Here is a 20,351-nt window from a genome sequence, read left to right on the forward strand (position 1 = left end):
TTCTAAGCAAGAAAAGGGACATAACGGAACAATGTCAGCCAACAGAACGTGCTATGCTTCAGCATTAGCCAACAGGACGGCTGAGAAACAGCAGGTCCCCAGTAACACTGTGTAACACGGGGCACACTCCTGTGCCATTCAGACCTTTAAAGCATGACTGCATTCGCCCTGATTAGATGTGGGGAAAAAAGCTGTAATGAGCTTCTGTCATACATGGACTCAAAAAAGATCCATTGTCCTTACCATTACTTCTCAGGTTGAGAGCGCCTACTTGCCTTGACTATTTTGGAAGGAACTAGGATGGAACTGCTAGAAAAGCAAATACCTTCAAATTACAGTAAAGAAATTTTCTACTTATCTAATCTTAGTAAAGATAAAATGGCAAAATTTTATAATTAAATGCTCTTCTACTATGGCCCCACATCTAGAGGTAACTGAGACGCTGGCTGCAAGATTTCAGATCAGCACTGTCAAGAAATCACAGTAGTCTATACTAACAGGCATGCAAAAAAAGTTCAATATTTTAAAAAACCAACTTTATAAGTCCATCTTCAAGGTATATGTCTGCATAGAAGGAGTGGTCGTCATTGATAATTCTTCCACCTTTAATGAGTAGTCGGTCACTCTGGGGAAAAAAAAAGGAAGAAATGTGGCTTTGTTGAAATAAACAAACATCGTAACATACTGATGATACCAAATAGGCTTATATTGTATAGAAAGCCATTAATATCAAAGAACTTACACTATATAAAGGTCTATGCCATAGGTTCAGATGGGTACAGAGGCAGTGGAGAGAAAAACCAAAGTCTCACTGAGTGTTTATTTCTGACTTTTGTAACACGAGGCCCCATGGTCATCACAGTCTTTTTTCCTCAAAGCAGAACTCATTGCACATGGAAACACTTGAAATCCTGCTACATCCCCTTTTTACCACCACTTTACTGTAAAAAGGCCAAAAAGAGAAGAGAAGGCACCAGAATAAACTGCCCAACACTGGAATGGCCACGCTGAGCTCACCTGGGACTCTCGGCACCCCTGGAAGAGTAACAGAGCTTAAAATGGGACGGGACGAGGTCAGGAGAGGCTGCCGAGCTCTGTAATGCAGAAATTCCTGCCCACGGAAGCTGCTTTAAGCAACGTCGGCTCAGCAGGGTCACCTCAACCACCCCACCGAGGTGGCCAAGGGACACGGCTCACAGCTTGCGCCTCCCATACCATGTTACAGGCTGACGTCTAGTTCCTAGTGGGCATGAAGAACGACTTGTTGTCTGATTTGTGATACCTGCAGGTCAAAGGCTGCTGATTAGCTGGCAGCACTCTGTATTGAGATTCCCTCATTCCATGAATGAGGCTGGGAGTGCAGCCTCCAAAGTCGGTTTACTTGAAATATCATACGAACAGCAGAGAGAGCTACTCCCTCCTGGTATTTTCTAAAGTGCCAGAAGAAAACTTTTTCCCTGTGAAGAACGGTTCAAATACCACCTTTGCTGGGACACTGTTCACAATAATCATCTGTTTCAGTTTTTCTCCATTTGAATGGTTACACTCTGTTCTCAAAAAATTCATTTTACAGAAAACAAATTTTACCACTGTATATTCCTGAGAACGACTATTTGAGCTCCCTCACTGAAGAAGTCGTAGTGGAAACACCAGCACTCTACCACCTACCCAGAGGCAGGGAAAGTCTGTGATTTCAGTGCATAATGCTTTTGGAAAGACTTTTGCCAAGTGACTGTGAATGCTGGAAAACTCCAAAGCAGTCAGAACATTCTTTTCCCATTCATATATTAAAAAAAGCCATTTATTGTAAATTATTTCCTTGGCTCACTAAACAATAACTCAGAATCTCCATTTTGTCCGTGTTTTATACTCCTCACTCCAGACTAAATTCTTAGTTTACTTACAGGATGACTCACGCATATAAACCATGCATGTCCCAAGTTCTCAGTTTAGAAAACAATTTAAAAAGTCGCTATGTTTCCTCATCTATAAAACCAGGACAATAATACAGACCTCTTAAAAATTTATTGATTAAAAAGTGCTAAGTCAGAGCGAGGGGTGTTACAACAACCTTTCTTCAACGTAACTACTCAGTTACATGTAGCGTATTTTCTTTTCAGCTTGTATTTGAACATTTTTTAGTTTCAAATCCTTTCTAGCCCTCCATATCAAAAAGCAAAAAGGGAGAAACAGACATTTTAAGGGGAAAAAGAAGGGGGGGAAAGATATTTTAAATACAGTGCATGGCAAAGAGTATGTACATAGATGGTTTGAGGCTTTTCTCCATGTGTTGCAGCAGCAAGATGACCCTGAGGGGGGACCAAGGTCCAGAGCTATAATGAAGTATGTCCCCAGGACCGGCCTCAGATGTTGGTACCCTCTTGGTAAAGGATGGAGAGCAATGCAAGTCCTCAGTCTGGACGTTGACAGAGCAGGCTCCATGTTTTCTCCCCAGCCTCTCCACCACCACTCGTAACTGCAGGACTTGTGAAGCAGCGGCCTGAACGGTAACACGTTATTTTGCCACGTGCTGGCAGTTGCATCTCCTCACCATGATGATTTACTACACTGCCTGCTGACCTGCACAGACCACCATCTTGAGAGCTCTTTTTAAGCTCATTCAGTTGCCTTCCTAAACATTAATGCTGTCCAATTACAAGAGGCAAGAGCTTATTGATATGGGGAGGGAACGTTACCAGAGCACTGCCTTGGTCGCTGCTAAGGAGTCAAAAATCTGCACGCTCATCAAAATGTTTGACCTTTTTTTTTTTTTTTTTTAAACAGCAGAAGATGCATAATAAGTAGAAGCAAACGTAACAGGCTGGGAAAATAAGACAAACTAAAATAAAACAGAAGTACAACCCCAGAAAAATAACTGTAGGCATAACGATTTTGTAAGTTTATATAGAAATATATATATATGTAAGTGTCAAAACTAGGTATTAGAATAATCTGAAACTAAAAAGGATACAAACACAGTTTCAAGAAAGCACTCAGTTATGTGAGTCATCTGTTAAATTAAGCCTCACCTGCAGTTTATAAAGGATTACTGAACATTTAGCTAGAAAGTCTCACGTTCTTCAGAATTTCAGAGGATCTAAGAAGTTCTGGTGAAGAAAGAAAACTGCAGTTTATGGAGACTTTCAACGTTCTAATTCTTGACACCCTCCTGCTCAGAAGAAAATACAAACTGTTCAAAATTGTTGTAAAAGGGTGCAGGTCCTGCACCTGGGCTGGCCTGTGGCTAATGCGTACTCTTCGCTGGGTGAGGAACTGGCTGGATGGCCGAGCCCAGAGAGTTGTGGTGAACGGCGTTAAATCCAGCTGGCGGCCGGTCACAAGCGGTGTTCCCCAGGGCTCGGTTCTGGGGCCGGTCTTGTTCAATACCTTTATAGATGATCTGGATGAGGGGATCGAGTGCTCCCTCAGTAAGTTTGCAGATGACATCAAGTTGGGTGGGAGTGTTGATCTGCTGGAGGGCAGGAGGGCTCTGCAGAGGGATCTGGACAGGCTGGATCGATGGGCTGAGGTCAACTGTATGAAGTTTAATAAGGCCAAGTGCTGGGTCCTGCACTTGGGTCACGACAACCCCATGCAACGCTACAGGCTTGGGGAGGAATGGCTGGAGAGCTGCCTGGTGGAAAGAGACCTGGGGGTGCTGGTTGACAGCCGGCTGAACATGAGCCGGCAGTGTGCCCAGGTGGCCAAGAAGGCCAACAGCATCCTGGCCTGTATCAGGAATAGTGTGGCCAGCAGGAGTAGGGAAGTGATTGTGCCCCTGTACTCAGCACTGGTGAGGCCGCACCTTGAATCCTGTGTTCAGTTTTGGGCCCCTCACTACAAGAAGGATGTTGAGGTGCTGGAGCGTGTCCAGAGAAGGGCAACGAAGCTGGTGAGGGGTCTGGAGCACAAGTCTTATGAGGAGCGGCTGAGGGAACTGGGGTTGTTCAGTCTGGAAAAGAGGAGGCTGAGGGGAGACCTTATCGCTCTCTACAACTACCTGAAAGGGGCTTATGGCGACGAGGGTGTTGGCCTCTTCTCCCAAGTAACCAGCGATAGGACAAGAGGAAATGGCCTCAAGTTGTGCCAGGGGAGGTTTAGATTGGATATTAGGAAAAATTTCTTCACTGAGAGGGTGGTCAGGTGTTGGAACAGGCTGCCCAGGGAGGTGGTGGAGTCGCCGTCTCTGGAAGTGTTCAAAAAACGTGTGGATGTGGTGCTTCAGGACATGGTTTAGGGATCATGGTGGTGCTGGATTAATGGTTGGACTTGATCATCTTGAAGGTCCTTTCCAACCTAGTGATTCTGTGATTCTGTGTGATTCTGTAGTGTTGCCCCCAGCAGGCAATATTAAGCCATGGGAGACAACTGCTGCCAAAAAAACCCCACAAACCTTGATACTCCCCAGGTAGTCTGCCAAGCCACCGAGGAGGGTGCTGTGGAGCCTTGCTCGGCTTTCATCTGGGCCTGATAGGTGTGGGAACATCTCTGACATACATTTCCATTCCAGCAAATCAGCAAATTCAGAAGAAAAAAGGTTCTGCTGGAACTTTTCCCAACCAGCTCGAGCTGTCAGCGTGTCTGCAGGACGCAGGCAGGAGCACGAGCAAAGCAGGGTACCTTCACACAGATGGTGCTGATGGCCACAGGCAACCCCGGCGGGGTTTCGGCACCGCGTGGGCACCCCGGCAGCACGCCGGGCTGAAGCAAACGGGCGCTGCCCCCTCCTACACCCTGCTGCGGACCAGGGGTGGCTTGTCCTTAGCCAAAGCAGCGGCACCAAACGCCTGCGTGCACCTACCCATACAGATGCATTTCCATGAACACGCTGGAAAAATTACACAAGTGTAACCAACTAGCAGGGGGGTGTGGGTTCATGTTGAGAAGCAATTTGCTGCACACTTCATGAAATAAACTTTCATACAAACCCTCGGTCAGCACGTGAGTATTCATTCCCCGCCATAGGCTAAGCACGGCCACCGATGCCGGGACGCTCCCGCACTGGTTTAGGTCACCGGTACTGGCTGCAGTGAAACCCTGGGCAGAAATCTGGGCACGCACGGGCTCTATGAAGTAGGTTAGTCCCTCGGGCACGCAGCCCGGCTGTGCATGGTCAGGGGCCATTTATTATTTACCAGGGGCTTGATGTCAGGCAGGCTGCTTGCAGTTTTCTTACCGAGTGCCAAATGCCCAGAACAAAAAGGGACCAAAGTCCCCTTCCACCTGGACAACCGTCCAGGCGGAGGACAGCCCCACTGCGAGGCGCCCTGGGGAAAGCAGGGCCGGCTGGAGGAGGCATGACCTGAAGCTCCTGAAGGAATCAGGCGGCGCTGGCCCGTATTCCCCCTTCCCAGCTGTAAACCCCTCCAGGCAGGACTCCTGCTCTGCCTGGCTCTCAGACATACCTCTCAGGTGACCTTCGGGCGCTCTCACAGTGCAAACAGCAGCTCCGGAGGTGACAACAGTGTAAGCCTTCATAGGGTGGCTGCCACCCTTCTGTGCAGCTAGCAGACGTCCCAGCCGCTGCTGCCCTGCCTGCTGAGCCCCAAGGGCTCCATACCAAGTTTTCCCTGCATTGCCTGGCACAAGAAGCTGCCAGCCCAGCTCTCCCTGGTGCAAGCCACGGGGAGCTGCCGGGACGTTCTCCTCCCTCCAGCCTGCCAAGGACAGACAGCGGGAACACAGCAAAACAGAGAGCGGGTATTATACTGAACATATAAACTGAGCAATTCATTAAGTGCCAAGACTCAAGGGGGAAAAAAAGCCCTGCTCTCAGTGACACGGGAGGTGCGGAAGGCACTGCTGTAACTCCACGCCATTGCTCAGCATTCACTGCAGGGCGCGGGAGCCGAGGTGGTTTTCCTCCACCCATCGCTGCTGCAACGACGTGACAGCATTAATGCAACGCTGTTTGCTTCGGGGCCTTGTGCCTGGCTATGACACAGCATCAGCACAGACACGACGTTATCTTCTGTCTCCCTGCAGCTCCATTTTACAAGTGCTCCGGCATCTCTCGGCTCAGCGCGCTGCGGAGTACGGTACAGCCATTCCTATTACTCACGGCTCTTCACCTTCAAACCCTGCGCACCGCTTTCCTGGTGACTTTTTTGCTAATCACGGTCTAGCCTCTCCTGCTTAATCTGGCAGCAAAGCCACAGAGCTTAGTCTGTGGCGTGACAGCGATTGTCGTGGCAGCAGAAGGAGACGCCACAAGCGCAGCATCCTTTGCTGCAGGAGGAGGGGCCAGCTGCTCAGACACGAGGCGGTGGCTTTTCGCTCCCTTACAACTATTGTTTGCATTACAGTAAGAGCAACGCGGAACATCTGTAAGCTGGTGACTAGCAAAATTTGTACAAATTGGCCGTTTTGCTGGGTTTTTTAAATCAGCTTGGCTCAGCTCTTGTGAAGCATGTCCATATTTTCACGCCCTCCCAAAGGATGATGAGCCTGAGCCCTGCTCAGGTCCCCAATTCTGCAGTGGGCTCAGCGTAATTACAAGGGAAGTCAAATTTCCTTGGTCAGTAAATCACTCTGCTCTGGGTTATTTGAAAGTATGATCTGAATGTTAGATTCAAATGTTAGAGCAGGAACTATTGCAAAGAAATTTAAAATTAGTCTTTTTTTCATTCCCCTACTCCACTCAAAGCTAGAGGTATCTAAAGATATCACACACAACAAAATTGAAATACATTTTTACACATGCGGTTCTCATTCTGATTCTGGAACGACTGAAAAACACAGTAACAGAAGAAATAAAACTGCTATCTTCTAATACAAGATTTACTAAATAAATATTATTTCAAGCCGGTGCAGCATGTCAAAATACAATGCAGCATAAGTTATAGCAAACCACACACTTCTCTACAGTATCAATACCCATGGTACTGCACCTGCAGGCACCTTTCAGAGAAAACCACACCTCTATCACACAAGATGGAGCCTGGAAAAAAAAAAAAAAAGAAGAAAGAATCTGCCATTATCTATTCTAGCCATACGAAAAGATTCAAAGAGATTTCAAGAGTGTTTTCATCAGATAGCAGCATCTGTCCAGACTGCAATTCTGATATATGCCATTATATTCTTCCTTTTCTTACATGAATGGAATGTCTACCTATTACATCTTCAGCTCTAAATCAAGTAAATCGTGTCTTTTTAACCATTTACAGTTTTCTTTACAATTTAACTGCAAGGAAATTCACATAACATACCCAGCATATGGGTCTAAGCGCCGCTTCATTCTTAAATTTGGACTTTCATGATTGCTGCATTGCAGCCATTGCCAACTGAGAAAGTCTTTGCAACACCCTTACCCCCAGATTTTCCAGGCCTAGAGGAGGAGGAAACACTCAGCAGTGATTTCACCCTTTGTGTAATTCTAAGGACTTACTAGAATATACCATTGTCCTTACATCTCCAGAGCAACAATGGCTGTATTCTCTAAAATCCAGATTAATCAATGGCCCTGAAGACTAAGGATTTTATGCTAAATAGCCATTTGAAAACAGTTTACATTCCAAACTCACCTGTATTTCCAGTTCTCTGCCTATAAATGTCTGTGGTTTAAAAGACATCAGATTAAAAGCAACAGACATAAGAAGGCATGAGGCTACATTATCACACTTGCAGCCATGCCATTCATCATTATTTTTTTAGCATTTGAGAATCCTTTGTCGCTAAGGCTGTAAAAAGGCCAATGAGAGTTAGAAAAGACATAGAACCCCAACTTAGAAGAAAGGTTCAAAAGCCACAAGACATAGAATCCCAACTTAGAAGGAAGGTTCAAAAGCCACAGGCTGACGTTTGTGTTCTCCTCGATTATCCAAATCTCCACAAGAAGACAATTTGCGAGGGAAGTTTCTCAAAGGCAAAAGTCTCACTGGTGGACAATGGAGGCAGACACTCAGAGCTCCTCTGTGCTTCTGTGCATTTCTCCTTGCAGAGTTATTTCCCATAATATACGAGAGATTTAAAAGAGATTTCCTTTGTAGATATATTAGGTTGTCTATTGTCAGAGCTGGTCAGATTCAGACCCAGTTGTGATACAGTACAGGTGCTTTACCTTGCTTTTAGCAAAATATTTACAACTAAGGAACATTTTTAAACTTAATGGCAAAGAAGAAGGTCATCCTTCCCAAGAGGAATGCTTGCTTAAAATCCTTTCATAAGGATCAAAGAGCTGTAAATGGGATTTCATGAAGTTCTGTCTGCTTATAGATCTGCTTCTAATCAGCACTATCCTTCCTTTTGAATGTCTCATCTACGTTACCCTCCATAGGAAGTAATTTTTAGCTAGGGTGATCCCTGAATCAACTCAGGGAATTGCTTGTAAAACATCGTATCCTTGAGGTATCATTTCCGATAGGCCCCTAATGGAGAATCCTGCTTTTAAGGTCCTCTTCTTAACAAATGCACTCCAGTCTACAGCAATTCATTTAGGAAGGATTATGCCGATTGTCGTAATGCCGTATCTTGGTCTGTAGCCAATTCATCTTTATTCATTTAAAAGATCTGACGTTCTTTTGTTTCCCCTTTGGAGAAATGGCTTTCTATTCAGCTAGCAATTTCACTCCTTAATCACACAGTCTAAAAGGGCTACTCCTACAGCTACTAACTCCATGGGGATTTCTTCACTCTAAATGTCATCTTGCTTTGCTTTTAGAAGGGAAGCACAGCAAACATCTTATTGATGACAATATTCATCGGCATCAGCAGGGGTTTCACCTAAGTATGGGCTGGAGGGTTGAACCCTCCCCTGTGTGTTGCTATAGCCGTCTCTTGGGTTACACACAGACTATGTCAATCAGAGCTGATCTCAAAATCTCAGCAAGCCATTCATAGGAAAGGTAAATTGCTGTTATTTTTCCCCAAGTTTAACAGCATATCTGGCTGCTGTGTGCCACTGAACTGAAGATGAGTTTTATCTAAGTTCTAGTCAGAAACCTGCACCAGGTTACTGGGACACATCAGCCTTGGCACCAATCATGGCCAAAATCCTGCTAAGACCACAAGGAGTTCCTTCTCTGACAGAGGAGGTGGATGCAAGCGAAACAGAATACTGGAAAATGTCCTTCAATATGATGTTAGCAATGGTAATTCACAATCAACTAAATGTGGTGGGTACAGGTGCGTATTGCTTGTACTTAGACTTTTTGCTGTCCTGCCACCTCACATATCTACTTTTTCCTGCAAGTCATAAAAAGTTGCAACACTTGCTGCTCGACCTCCCATGGTATTGGCAATCCATGAACGATCTTTCCACAGTCTCTCAGCTGTGCGCTCTGCATACTCCTTTAGCCAGCCACGTGCAAGGTGGGCAAGGATGACCACCTTTACTTGGAGAGATTTTACATAGAGACTTTACTGAAATCAGTGGGGACATTTATTATTTGGTAGGAACATAAGCAAGACACGAGGCCTTAAACCTCATCAGGACATGCACTACACAGATCAAAACTTCGTCTTCTGGCAAGTGCATCAAGGGACAAGCAAAAGTAATCCCAAAGTACCTCTGTCCCAGAGGACAATGCCACTATCTTTACATGCAGTGAGATTAGAAACCTGCAAACTATTTTGCTCCTCATCTCTGTTCCATCTTTCTTATACCTACAAAAGCAGCAAGAAATTTATTCCAACTAACTCCCACAGCGCTCAAGTGCTTCACAAGCCAGTGGGCTCTCCTGGCTCCCGCAAAGGAAAAAGAAGCTTCTCCCTTTTACCGCATGCGTAAACTTGCTTATGAGAGAAATGGCATCAAAGCAGAAAACAGACCCTGACCTTTTGTCAGGAAAGTGGTTCATTGGCAGTGGTCACTCTTGGCACTTGGAAGAAGGAGACTCAGACTTGCTGAACCACCTCACCACATCAGCTGTCTCCCCAGACAGCCGCTGTCCCCTTTCCAAACCTGCCCAGCTTCCAGCAAAACGCAGCTCAGCTCCCCGTAGTGACACCAGCTATGCTGCTGGAAACCCTGATGCCCTGCTGAGGGCACCGGCTGACAAACCTGCTGTGGCAGGAATCACTGCCCAAAACCCTTCTTTCTGTCCCTCTGCCAAAGGTTTCAATCTCCACAGAAATGTCCCCAGAAGGACCCACTCTGAGTGTAATTCAAGACACCAGATGGAAGTGGCGTAAACTGTGGCCACTTTTTCTCCTGCAGAAAAGGGAAAGGAAAAGACTTATCACAGAATCATGGAAATGGTGGTTGGAAGTCCAACAGCTTCTACTGAAGCAGCTAAAGCATCTCCAGAGCTGCCAAGTCCAGTGTACTACGCAATGTGAATTCACAAATATTCATCGAAAGACAAGTAAACTGAGAAGGGCCAAGTCTATTAAGCAGCTACACATGGAAAAACATAACTTTGAGTATAAAGCAAATATTTAAGAGTAAGAAGGGATCCCGAAGCCCCAGGCCTTGGTGTTTTAAAGCAGGACAAAAAGTGCTGTCTACACCGGTCCAAATCTTGCACCAATAGCAGAATAATAATGCGAGACATTGTTCCCATTCCCAGCACGCAGTAGGCTTTTCAAACATTTTTGGCAAGTCACACACCAATCTGTGTGTAGCTTCATATTGTTAAGCAAAGGTGGGTGGGAAAAAAACACAGCCAGGGGAGATATGGAACAGATCCAGACCTAGATGAGGACTTTGGTTCCCCATTCCAGGTACTCACCATGTCTTGCATCTGTAGGACATGTCGCCCCGGCATCCAAAGTGAATTAGCTGGCAGCTCTCCCACTGCTGTGGTCTCACACCAGAACACCTCACGTTACCCCAGCACTTTGCTCAGGCCAAACGGAAAGTTTCTGTCTTAACCCGTGTCTCAGGCAGCAAAAGTCCAGACGACTGCATTTTTTCTCTCTCAAACTATTCTGCCATGTTCAGCTGAAGTCTACTTATTTCTCAGCTCTCTCCACATCAATCAAGTTAAAAGGCTACAACTAAAATTACTCTCTCTGCCCACTCCTCTGAATTTCTCCAGCCTCTCTTCATTTTTCTGCATCTGCTTCTTTTTCTCATCTTCCGCCAGTTTTTCTCTTTAGTTGCTAAGCTCAGTTATGAGATCCTCCTTCTGTAACACCACATTTTTGAGCTCTCTGTCTCCCCGTGCCTTACAGTCTGCCAACTCAGGACCAGCAGCTCCTTCCCCCATTCATATGCCAACCCTTGGATCATTCCCAGGAATATTATTCCCTTTTCTAAGAGACTTGTGCACCATTTGCCTCTCCCATGTCCCTCCTTGCATTTGCTTTGGTGACTAGCTATTCTCCCTTTGCTCAGTAGAGTTTTCACACCTCCTCTTCACTGAGCTCACGCTGATTATGTTTTAACGGTTGCAATCGCTACTGGAACAAACAAGTCCTGTAACAGACGTTTTACATGCCACATGCCATTTTTAAATTGTGCTCTGTATATACTGTAATTTTGTTTTCATCTGGGCTCAGGCCTTGCTTGAAAAGTGCGGAGCACTAACAAAACACACAAACCAAAATAATTTGCAAGAGATTTTTCAGTGTCATCATCCCCATCGATTCCCTGTAATATGCTGCACAACAGGAGTATAGTAGCGAAGCTAAAAGCAACGGGAGGCAGGGATGTATCCTGGAAAATCTGGTCTGCATCAGAGCATGCCTGCACAACCGAAGCACAAAAGATTGCCACCTCATGCAGAAAAACACCTCAGCAATGGATGTGGTGGCTGACTGTACTACACAGCCTGAGAAACCTGCTCCTGCAGATGCATTCTTGGCCACCTTTACATTATGCACATCCTGCTCCATCCTCAGCTAATACTCCTGAACGAGGGGAGTGAGACCCCCCGCAAGGACTTCAGCACAGTGCAGAGGACGTGACCAAAGTGCTTACACTTACTGGTTCAGTGCATCTCTACTTTACATCACCCAGAGACTGGTCTGGTAACTCAAATACAGAGGTCCTTCCCACAGTAGTTACAGTGAAAGGAGCCCAGTTTCTCCAGTCTGACTCACAACTGAATGCCACCTTACACTGGAGCAGTGCTGGTGCTCCGCTAATAACAGCAAGCCTGGATGCAGCACGGGATGCATAAAGGGCAGCGGGAGAGTCACAAGCAGGATAAATTGCAAGAAGCATGAATTTTCAAGGGCTTGAAATGAGAAAAAAAAGGCAGGTGAAATGAAATGAAAAAAAGCAGATTTGGTAAATGAGAGCAGGGAGATGCTCAGTGCCAAAGGGGGCCTGTCTGCAACACAGTGTCTCTACTGTCCTAGATACTTCCAGGAGAAAGGTGAAAAGGGAAGGCAGGAATAAAGCTGCTTTGGGGGAGAGCAGCGAAGGGGGTATCAGTCAGGCACTGCTGACAGCCTGAAGGGGTCAGGAGGCGAGGCATGGTCAGACAAAGCACGAGGTGGCAGTTATGCCCACATGCACCGAGGGGAGTAACCCAGAAAGGACACCACAGAGTTGTCTTCCCAAGAGTGATACCTACTCCCATGCCAACCAGACCTGAAACCAGCCTCTGCCTCTTCCTTCAAAAAGTTCCTGACGCTGAAGTCCCGACCCTGGAGGGACGTTTCGCCCAGGCACCGACTGTAGGTACTGCCGGTGGCTGGATGCTGTGGCAAGATGCTGGGTGCTGTTCTCCTTGTGTGCTTAGGGTGCTCCCGGCCCCATGCAAGGAACGCAGGCTTGGTACGGGAAGTCCACAGCAAAATATCAGCACACAGGACACTGTCAAAAATGAGTTTCTCCATATTCCAATGAATGCAGGAGCTGGTGTAGCTCCAAAGAGCAGGAGTGTGTGGGAAATGTTAAGCACAGTAACAAATGACATTTTTATATGATTGCATCATTGCTGTTGTTGTAGCATAACTTTACAGAGCTATCACATTTCCTCAAAGCCCAGACGGCTTGAAGCTCTGATGTATTTCCTTAGTGGCAAGACGAAATGTCTAATTTACCACACTGGAACAGGGCTTCAGAAGATACACACAAGACAAATCCAGTGGGGTCTTGCAGGATGGACAGTGTGTACAAAGTGTAACAAAGAGTGTCCGATTCGCTTTTGCTGGAGGAGAAGAAGGGCCAGAAGTGTAAAACATTAAAATAAAAAAAGACAGTCCAAGTCTGATGCCTGCCAACTTCACTAAAGTTAATTTATGCCTTTGATTTGGTCACAAAACTCAATACTAGCATTAATGAATATTCATTTATAGAAGCTTCAACACATCCCATTTCAAAGAAAGCAGGCTGAGGTTTGGGCTTTCTTTTTCCCAGTAATCCTCGCAGCAGCACAGAGAAGGAAATTTGTGAGAAGTGAAGAAATTAAAACAAACTGTTGATTCCAAGGCAGACACTTGTAATTCCTCCAGTTTCTTCTTTCTCTCAAAATGGGAGAGCCAACAACTCACCATGGGTGGGAACCTGTCACACTCCAGCTGCAAATAAAGCTCGAGCCCCATACAAGGCACCTGACACTCACCCAGAGAGCAGCCAGGGCCTCCCCCAGTCCTAGTCCAGAGGTGCCCTGAGTGACTGCAGGTCACACAATGCACTGAGGACCGAGGCGAGAGGAGCCATCACCCAAAGAGCCATCGCAACGCCCAGGCTGAGCTTTGGCCACCAGGCACTGCTGCCTGTTGATAGCGGAAAACTGTATAAATGCACCATTTTGGTATCATAACATTCGGCTTTAGGAGGCTGTTCCCCTCCTGACCAAATATCTGGGCTAAAGGATTTTTATTTTTTTAAATAATGAGAAAGCCTCAAGGTGCTTACAAGCCTGGTAACACTGGCTCAAATCATGCCTTTAACCATCAGGTTGGCTCAGGAGGCTGCCACACCCACCAGCCAGCCCACTCTCCAGCTACGGAAACTCGTCCTGCGCCCCGATGGTACCAGCTTTCCTGGGAAAGCTCCAGGATCCCAAGCCTCTTTCAGCTCACCCCGCTTCCCCCCTCATCTCTGCCCCCGGTGTCACGGCAGCAGTGACCTCATCATCACCCGCTCCCCCCCGAGAGGAAAGCGGGCACCAGCCTGGAGACCAGCACCGGTGCCGGGGAACACCCCTGCGTGACCAAACTCCGGGGTACATTGCCCCTGGAGCCCCCTCCCCGCCAGCTCCGCCTGTCCTCTATCCCCGGCCCTGCCGATGCGGTGTATCTAAGGGAAACCATACACCGAACGGCAGGACCCAGATCCTTTCTTTCTGGCACGGAAAGCAGGCCCTATTGTAGTCCCGCTCGGGATAAAAGCATCCAGCGGGAGACAGGCACAGATAGGAGGAGGACGGTTACGGTTAACTCTTTGACTCCTGATCCCCACCATGTCTGATGTACAAGCAGCGCGCGGAGGTGTCGGTTCTGGCATCATGGCGCTCCCTGATTTTCCACGCTCCCGCACCCCGCCCCGTTCCCCCACCTCCCATCTCTCCGCACCTCCAGCCCGCCCCGGCCCCCTGCCCCCCATGAGGTGGAGGGGGGGCTGCGCTGCCCCTGCCCGCTGCCGGGGAGGGGGGGGGGCGGGGGGCACGCTGCGCTGCGCCTCGTCCCCTCCCTCTTTTGTTCTGCCTCGCCCGGCGGCCGAGCCGCCCCGGGCCCTGCTCCTCGGGAGGGCGGCCCCGCCGCCCCCGGCCCCGGGGCAAGCCCCCCGCCCCGACCCACCGCCGCCGGTCCCGGGCTGGCGAGGGAGTGCACAGCGTTGAGCCCCGGCTGGGCGGAGGGCGAGGAAGGGCGGGGGGGGGGTGTGTGGAGAAAAAATTTTAAAATGTAAAATAAAATTTTAAAATAAAACCGCTGCCAGCCCGGAGCTCCAGCAGGAGGAGGGAAGGGCAGCGGCGCCCGCACCCACCCCGTCCCGGGGAGCCGCGGCCCCGCAGCCCGGCGGGCTCCACGCCGCCATCCGCGGGGCGTTGCGCGGCCGCTGCGCGCCCGCCTCGCGCCCTTCCCCGCCCCGCTAACAAAGGAGCGAGGGCAGCAGCTCGCTGCGCGCCAGGACCCGCTTACCGTGATGTGGGGGATGCTCTTCTTGCCCTGGTAAGACATGTCGGCTCTCGCTAGCGCCGGGTGCACGCCACACACCCCGAGGAGCGAGCCGAGCCCGGCGGAAAAATATCGGTGGCAATAAGAGAAATGACTAATTCAGAGCCCGGGCGAGTGATGGGCGGGGCGGGGGCGACCCGGCAGAGCTGTGTAATGGAGGCAAAGTTTCCTCGCCCAGAGAAAGGGGAGCCAGGCAACGCCGGCACCTTTTTTCCCAGCTGCAATAGAGCGGGGACGCGGCTCCGGGGGGGCGGCGGCCGCTGCCTCTCCCGGCGGCAGCAGCGCCCTCCCGGCGGCAGGTCGGAGCAGGATTCGCTCAGCTCAACCCAGGAAGCGTTTCCTTCCCTCCTGTCCCCCACCCCTACCCCCGCGGCCCCCCTTCCCAGCCCATCAATCCAGCCGGAGCCTCCCTCCCGCTTGCACCGGCGCTGGGAAACGCCGCCCCCCCCAGCCCCGCCGCCCCCCCGCTCGCACGCTAAGATCACCGGCGGGAGTCCCACGCGTGGGTTCCCGCAGGGTGGTGACCGGAGGGAGGTAACTCCCGGCCGTGGGTCCTACTGCGCAGTACATGGCAATGGCACTGCCTGCTCTGTCCCCCTGGCACTGCCCAGCTCTGTCCCCATGGCATGGGCTCCAAGGGCACTGGCCTGCTCTGTCCCCACGGCACTGGCCCCAATGGCACTGCTCTGCTCTCTCCCCATAGCACTGCTCTGCTCCTGCTCTGTCCTTACGGCACTGAATCCGATGGCGCTGCCCAGCCGTGTCCCCACGGCACTGCCTGCTCTGTCCCCACCAATGGCTCTGACCCCAACAGTACTGCCCTGCTCTGCCCTCCTTGTCACTGTCCGGGGTCCACTCCTTGCCCTGCCCTGTCCCCAGGGAAGGCCGTAGGTGCTGGCACAGCCCACCCAGGCCAGGTGGATGCTATGCCAGCAGCTGCTGGAGAGGAAAAGTGGCTAATTGAAACCCTTCCGTCTTTTCTGACTCACAGAGTGCCTCCCTCCACCCGCGGTGCTTGACTAAAGCTCTGCGCACAACTGCAGGAGGGGTAAAAGGCACTGCAAAGCTGCACTCAAGTTAATCCCCTCAATGACAAGCATCCAGGGGGTCTTAGCGTGCACCCCTTGCAACACACACACAGGTACCAGTCATTTCCCACCCAGGCGACATCCCCGACACATCTCTCCCGAAACCACCTTTGGGAGCTTACAAAAAGCTCCAGCCGCTGCTGCACAGGGGTCAGGCACATGACTGCTCCTTACAGTGTGCCTTCCTAAGCCAGTGATCAAATCTTGCCTACTTTATCTCCAACCTCCTCCTCACCCCACCAAGTCCAATCCAGAGCCAGCCAACTTTGGAAGCACAGTGAGATCCAGAGAGGTAGCATGCAATGTGCTCACTACCCTGAGTCCCAGGCTGAACTAGGAAGCAGGGAGGATGGGGAGGAGGCATCAGAGATGCCCCAGAAGATGGGGGACATTCAGGGTATGCCACTCTCCCACTGCACCGGGGTGCTGATGGAAAAGACACGGGGGTTCAGGTGAGCTGAGAAAGGGAGGACTGCACTGCAGCTGGCAGCCTCTGAAGGCAACCCTGAGGTCGCCGCAGTGAAGTGACACCATTGCAGGTGCAGAATCCCACCAAGACCTGCCTGCTCATTCCAGTGTCCCACCGCAGCAGGCGCCCACCAGGCTGCATGGCAGGCCGTGTGGCACCCTCACCCAGCCCCCAGCCCAGGGAGGAGCAGCGCCCCATTCGTGCCCAAACTGGAGAGGGGGAGAAAAGAGTGGAAACTCCCAGTTTAGCCTGTGGAAAGAGCAGAGTGTGGACAGGCCATACAGCCTCCGGGCTGGGTGCTAAGGGTAAGGGTGCATCTATGCAGGGACATGACTGCAAGGCCACATTTCTTTCTAAGGGGAGATCAGTGACAGCCCCAGTTCCCAGGCGAGCCAGCCCCCTGGCTCTGCCTCCAGCCTGCGTGCCCACAGACGGGGCTAAGATGGAGAAGCACAGCTGGCGGGGGCTAGCCAGCCCCACCGGCCTCACGTTTTCCTCGAGTCTACACCAGGATCCCAGGTTGCAGCCCCAGAGGTGGGGAACCCCCGGGCAAAGGTTTCGGCTGACCCTCCCGCCGTCCGCGCTCCCTGCCGGGGAGACAATGAAGGCACATGGAGAGCAGCCGGGGGCAGCCGGGGTCTGCGCCTGGGACAGGCTCCGCGGAGTTCTCCCGGGGAGCTCAGAAGTGCGGCGGGGGCTGCTTTGTTCCGCGGGGCGGCGCCGAGGGGGCCCGAGCTGCCCTCCAGCCCACCCGGAATGGGCAGCGCTTTACCGGCAGGAAGGGAAACGGGGAAAACTCACCGCCATCACTTACAAAGGACAACGATTTCTGGTGTCGCCCCCCCCAGTCCCCGCTAAGGTCAGGCAAGCGAGATAGTTTAGGGGCCAGCCGGGCTCTTCTACAGCACCACCATGCCGGGCAGGAGGGGTCCGTGCCTCCCCGACCTTCCGTGCCGAAACTCCCCCGCGAAGGCGGTCCCCGTCCCCCCGCGCCAGCGAGCGGGGCTCTGCGGCACGGCACGGCACGGCTCGGCTCGGCGGCTCCCGCCCCCCGGCCCGGGGCCCCGCTCACCTGCCCATTGTCCGGGCCCTGCAGCAGCTCTTTCCCCGCCGGGTATCTGATCTCCACGCCCGGGGTCTTGTCCTCCCGGTCTCCCGGGGAGCTGATGACGGAGCCGGAGACCTCGCTGATGTCGCTGGCGGTCTCGCTGTAGTTGTCCCCTCCGTCCAGCATGTCGTGCCGGCTGCCGCTCCGCGGGGTCCGGGACCCCTTCTTCCCCACGCTGTAGGCGTCGAAGTCGATGGTTTTGTTCTCGTAGGCCCCCTCCACGGAGGCGAACATCCCCCCGTATTTCTGCCGCGGTGTCTGGGCTGTGGTACCCGGCCTAGCTAGGTACACAGGCAAGTCATCTTCTTTATTCCAGTTCCTCTTTCTCTCGGCCATTCTCGCTGTCCGGATCTCTCCCTCCCTCCCTCTCTCTCTGCCTCCCACTTCTCTGCACCTTCTGCTACCGGGATAGGCTGCTAGTGACCATAAAAATGAATGGATGCATGCAGCAGCGGCGGAGCTGGGTTGGCTGGTGGGATCTTTCCCTAAGGGAGATGCAAACGTTAACCTCTCCCCCCCGCCCGCCCCCCTGGGAAAAAAAAAAAAAAGAATAAAAAGAAAAGAGAGAAAGAGAGAAAGAAATCCAAGCGGGATTTAAAAATAGCCGTATTAGTAAAAAGCACGTGAAAATAAAGTACAAAGAGCGGAGCGGAGAGGGTGGCAGAGGCAGGTGATTGGAAAGCCCGTGGCGAATGGGAAGAGCAGCAGCAATTCCCAGAGCAAGGACCGCAGTGCACGCGCTCCCCTGGTATAAAGGCGGCCCCAGGGGGCGGGGGCAGGCGGGAGCCCCCCGCAAGCGCTCACAGCCGGGGCCAGCAGGCTCCTTCCCGGCGGGCGGGCGGCCGTCACCTGCTGCGGCGCGGCTTCGGGGAGGGGAGGGGTCGGGAAGGGGAAAAAAAAAAGAGAGAGAAAAACAAAAAAGAGAAGCCCCAAATCTCCCCAGCCCCGCCGAGCGAGCCGGGGGCAGTTTCTCCCACTTTGCACACTCACGCTCCCCCCGCCTCCCTCCGCAGCAGGCGGCTGCGGCGGCGCCCGGGCGGGGGAGCCGGGCGGGGGGCGCGGCCGTGGCAGCCTGGCGGGGGCGAGCAGCTCCGCGCGCCCCCCCCCGCCGCTCGGGGTCGGTCGGCGGGCGCAGGGAGGGGCGGCGGGGAGAGGAGGAGGGGTGGCCGGGGGGGGGGAGGAAGCACAACCCCGGGGGCAGGGGGGCTGGCGCTGCTCTCTCCCTGCCGCAGCAGCTGGTGCCCGGGGGGGAAAGGAGGGGGTGCCGGCGGCCCCGCTCCGCCCTCGCCGCCCCCCCCCCGCCTCCGCCGTGGCGGCGCTGCGAGGGCGTCCGGTCCGGCAGCGCGCGGCGCAGGCAGCGGGCACGGCGGCCGCAGCCGGCCCTGACACGGAAGTGATCGCGCCGAGCGCTGCCTGCGCCGCCGGCTCCGCCACCGGGGATGGGGCGCCGGAGGATCGCATCCAGCCCGCGGAGGCCCCCGCGCCGCCCCGCCGAGCCCCCCGCCGAGGCAGGCCCACCGACCCGCAGAGCCCCGCGGAAGCCGGGGAGTCCGGCGCGCCCCCGCGGACCCCGGCGGAGTAGCGGGAGCGCGGCGCGCACCTCGCGGAGCTGTCCCTTCAGCACCCCGGGCGGGCGGCCCTGCCCGGCTTCCGCTTCCCACGGGAGGGGCGACCCGGCGACCCCGGGGCGGAGGGCTTCGTGTCGCTGTGAGGGAGGCCGGTTCCCAAAGTCAAGGAGGGTTTCTTAAAGCAGGAGAGGTAGAGAATATTTTACCCTCCACTCTCTGCACATCCAACTTCAGAAAGTCCATCGTTCCACATCTACCCCTCTTACAGTGCCCGAGGAGATCATCCACCAAAACCACAAGACCTTGGGCACTCCTGCAGCCAGTCTCACACAATTCTGACAGGCCTTGAATATGCTGGCAGCTACGTAAGGGGCATTTTCTTTTGCTCTGACATAATGTTTTGGAACAAACTGATCTGAGATTGATTAAATGACTAAGCAAATTTGAAGTATTGGATCAATCACAAGACCTGTTTCCTGCTTACGTACAACATGGTTATACCATTTGAATACAAGCCCAGCCACACAGCACTATTGTCTACAGCCCACAGGTATTGCCTGGTGGACCCAGCATGAAAAAAATCACAAATTAGAAAGTGATCAGGAAAAGTGGGAGGTTAAAGACAGAGGTCCCTGGGATTTCATGAGACACAAGTTCAGATAACCATCTTTCCCATTAACAACTATCCCTGGACCAAAACCATGTAAGAAGCAGTGATGTAACATACCTGAGCATCGCCAAAGCACATCTTTCTTGTCTGCATTTGTTATAATGCAGTGGTGCCTCCTGTCTTGAACGCCTTGGAACACCGTGTGTTGTTTGCATGAGGGGAATTAGGGAATTAGTCAAAAGTTCACTGATCGTTGGTTATTACTACATGGATTTTAGCAGTTGCAGCATCATGACTGACATTTCTCAGCATATATTGCCCAGTATTCCACAGCTTACTTAATAAACCATGCTACCACATTAACACATTAATATCACATGGAGGTTTCACTGCTGTGTAGAAAAATAAGTATAGCTTGTAGGATATTGCTTTGTTGCGTCCTTAAATTCTTCTCATGTATGTTGACAAATATTGATTTTTTTTTTTTTGTTCC

At 51.6% G+C, this 20,351-nt stretch overlaps 1 protein-coding gene across 2 annotated transcripts in view; it reads right to left on the reverse strand.

Annotated features, from left to right (window-relative positions):
* The window catches only part of CRMP1 (collapsin response mediator protein 1), a gene marked incomplete at both ends in the record, with an annotated part of 52,664 nt that extends 33,299 nt beyond the window's left edge, over positions 1–19,365 (reverse strand). Inside the window, 2 exons of one of the 2 annotated variants that reach the window (XM_081999166.1) lie at positions 537–625; positions 17,645–19,365. In XM_081999166.1, the coding sequence (XP_081855292.1) occupies positions 537–625; positions 17,645–18,016 (461 nt within the window). Of the gene's footprint in view, positions 1–536; positions 626–14,979; positions 15,019–17,644 lie in introns of those variants that run through there. The other variant, XM_081999167.1, reaches the window with a different exon arrangement.
* Positions 19,366–20,351: the final 986 nt, after the last annotated feature.

Source organism: Phaethon aethereus, assembly GCF_964289735.1.
Source record: "Phaethon aethereus genome assembly, chromosome: 4".
NCBI lineage: Eukaryota > Metazoa > Chordata > Aves > Phaethontiformes > Phaethontidae > Phaethon > Phaethon aethereus.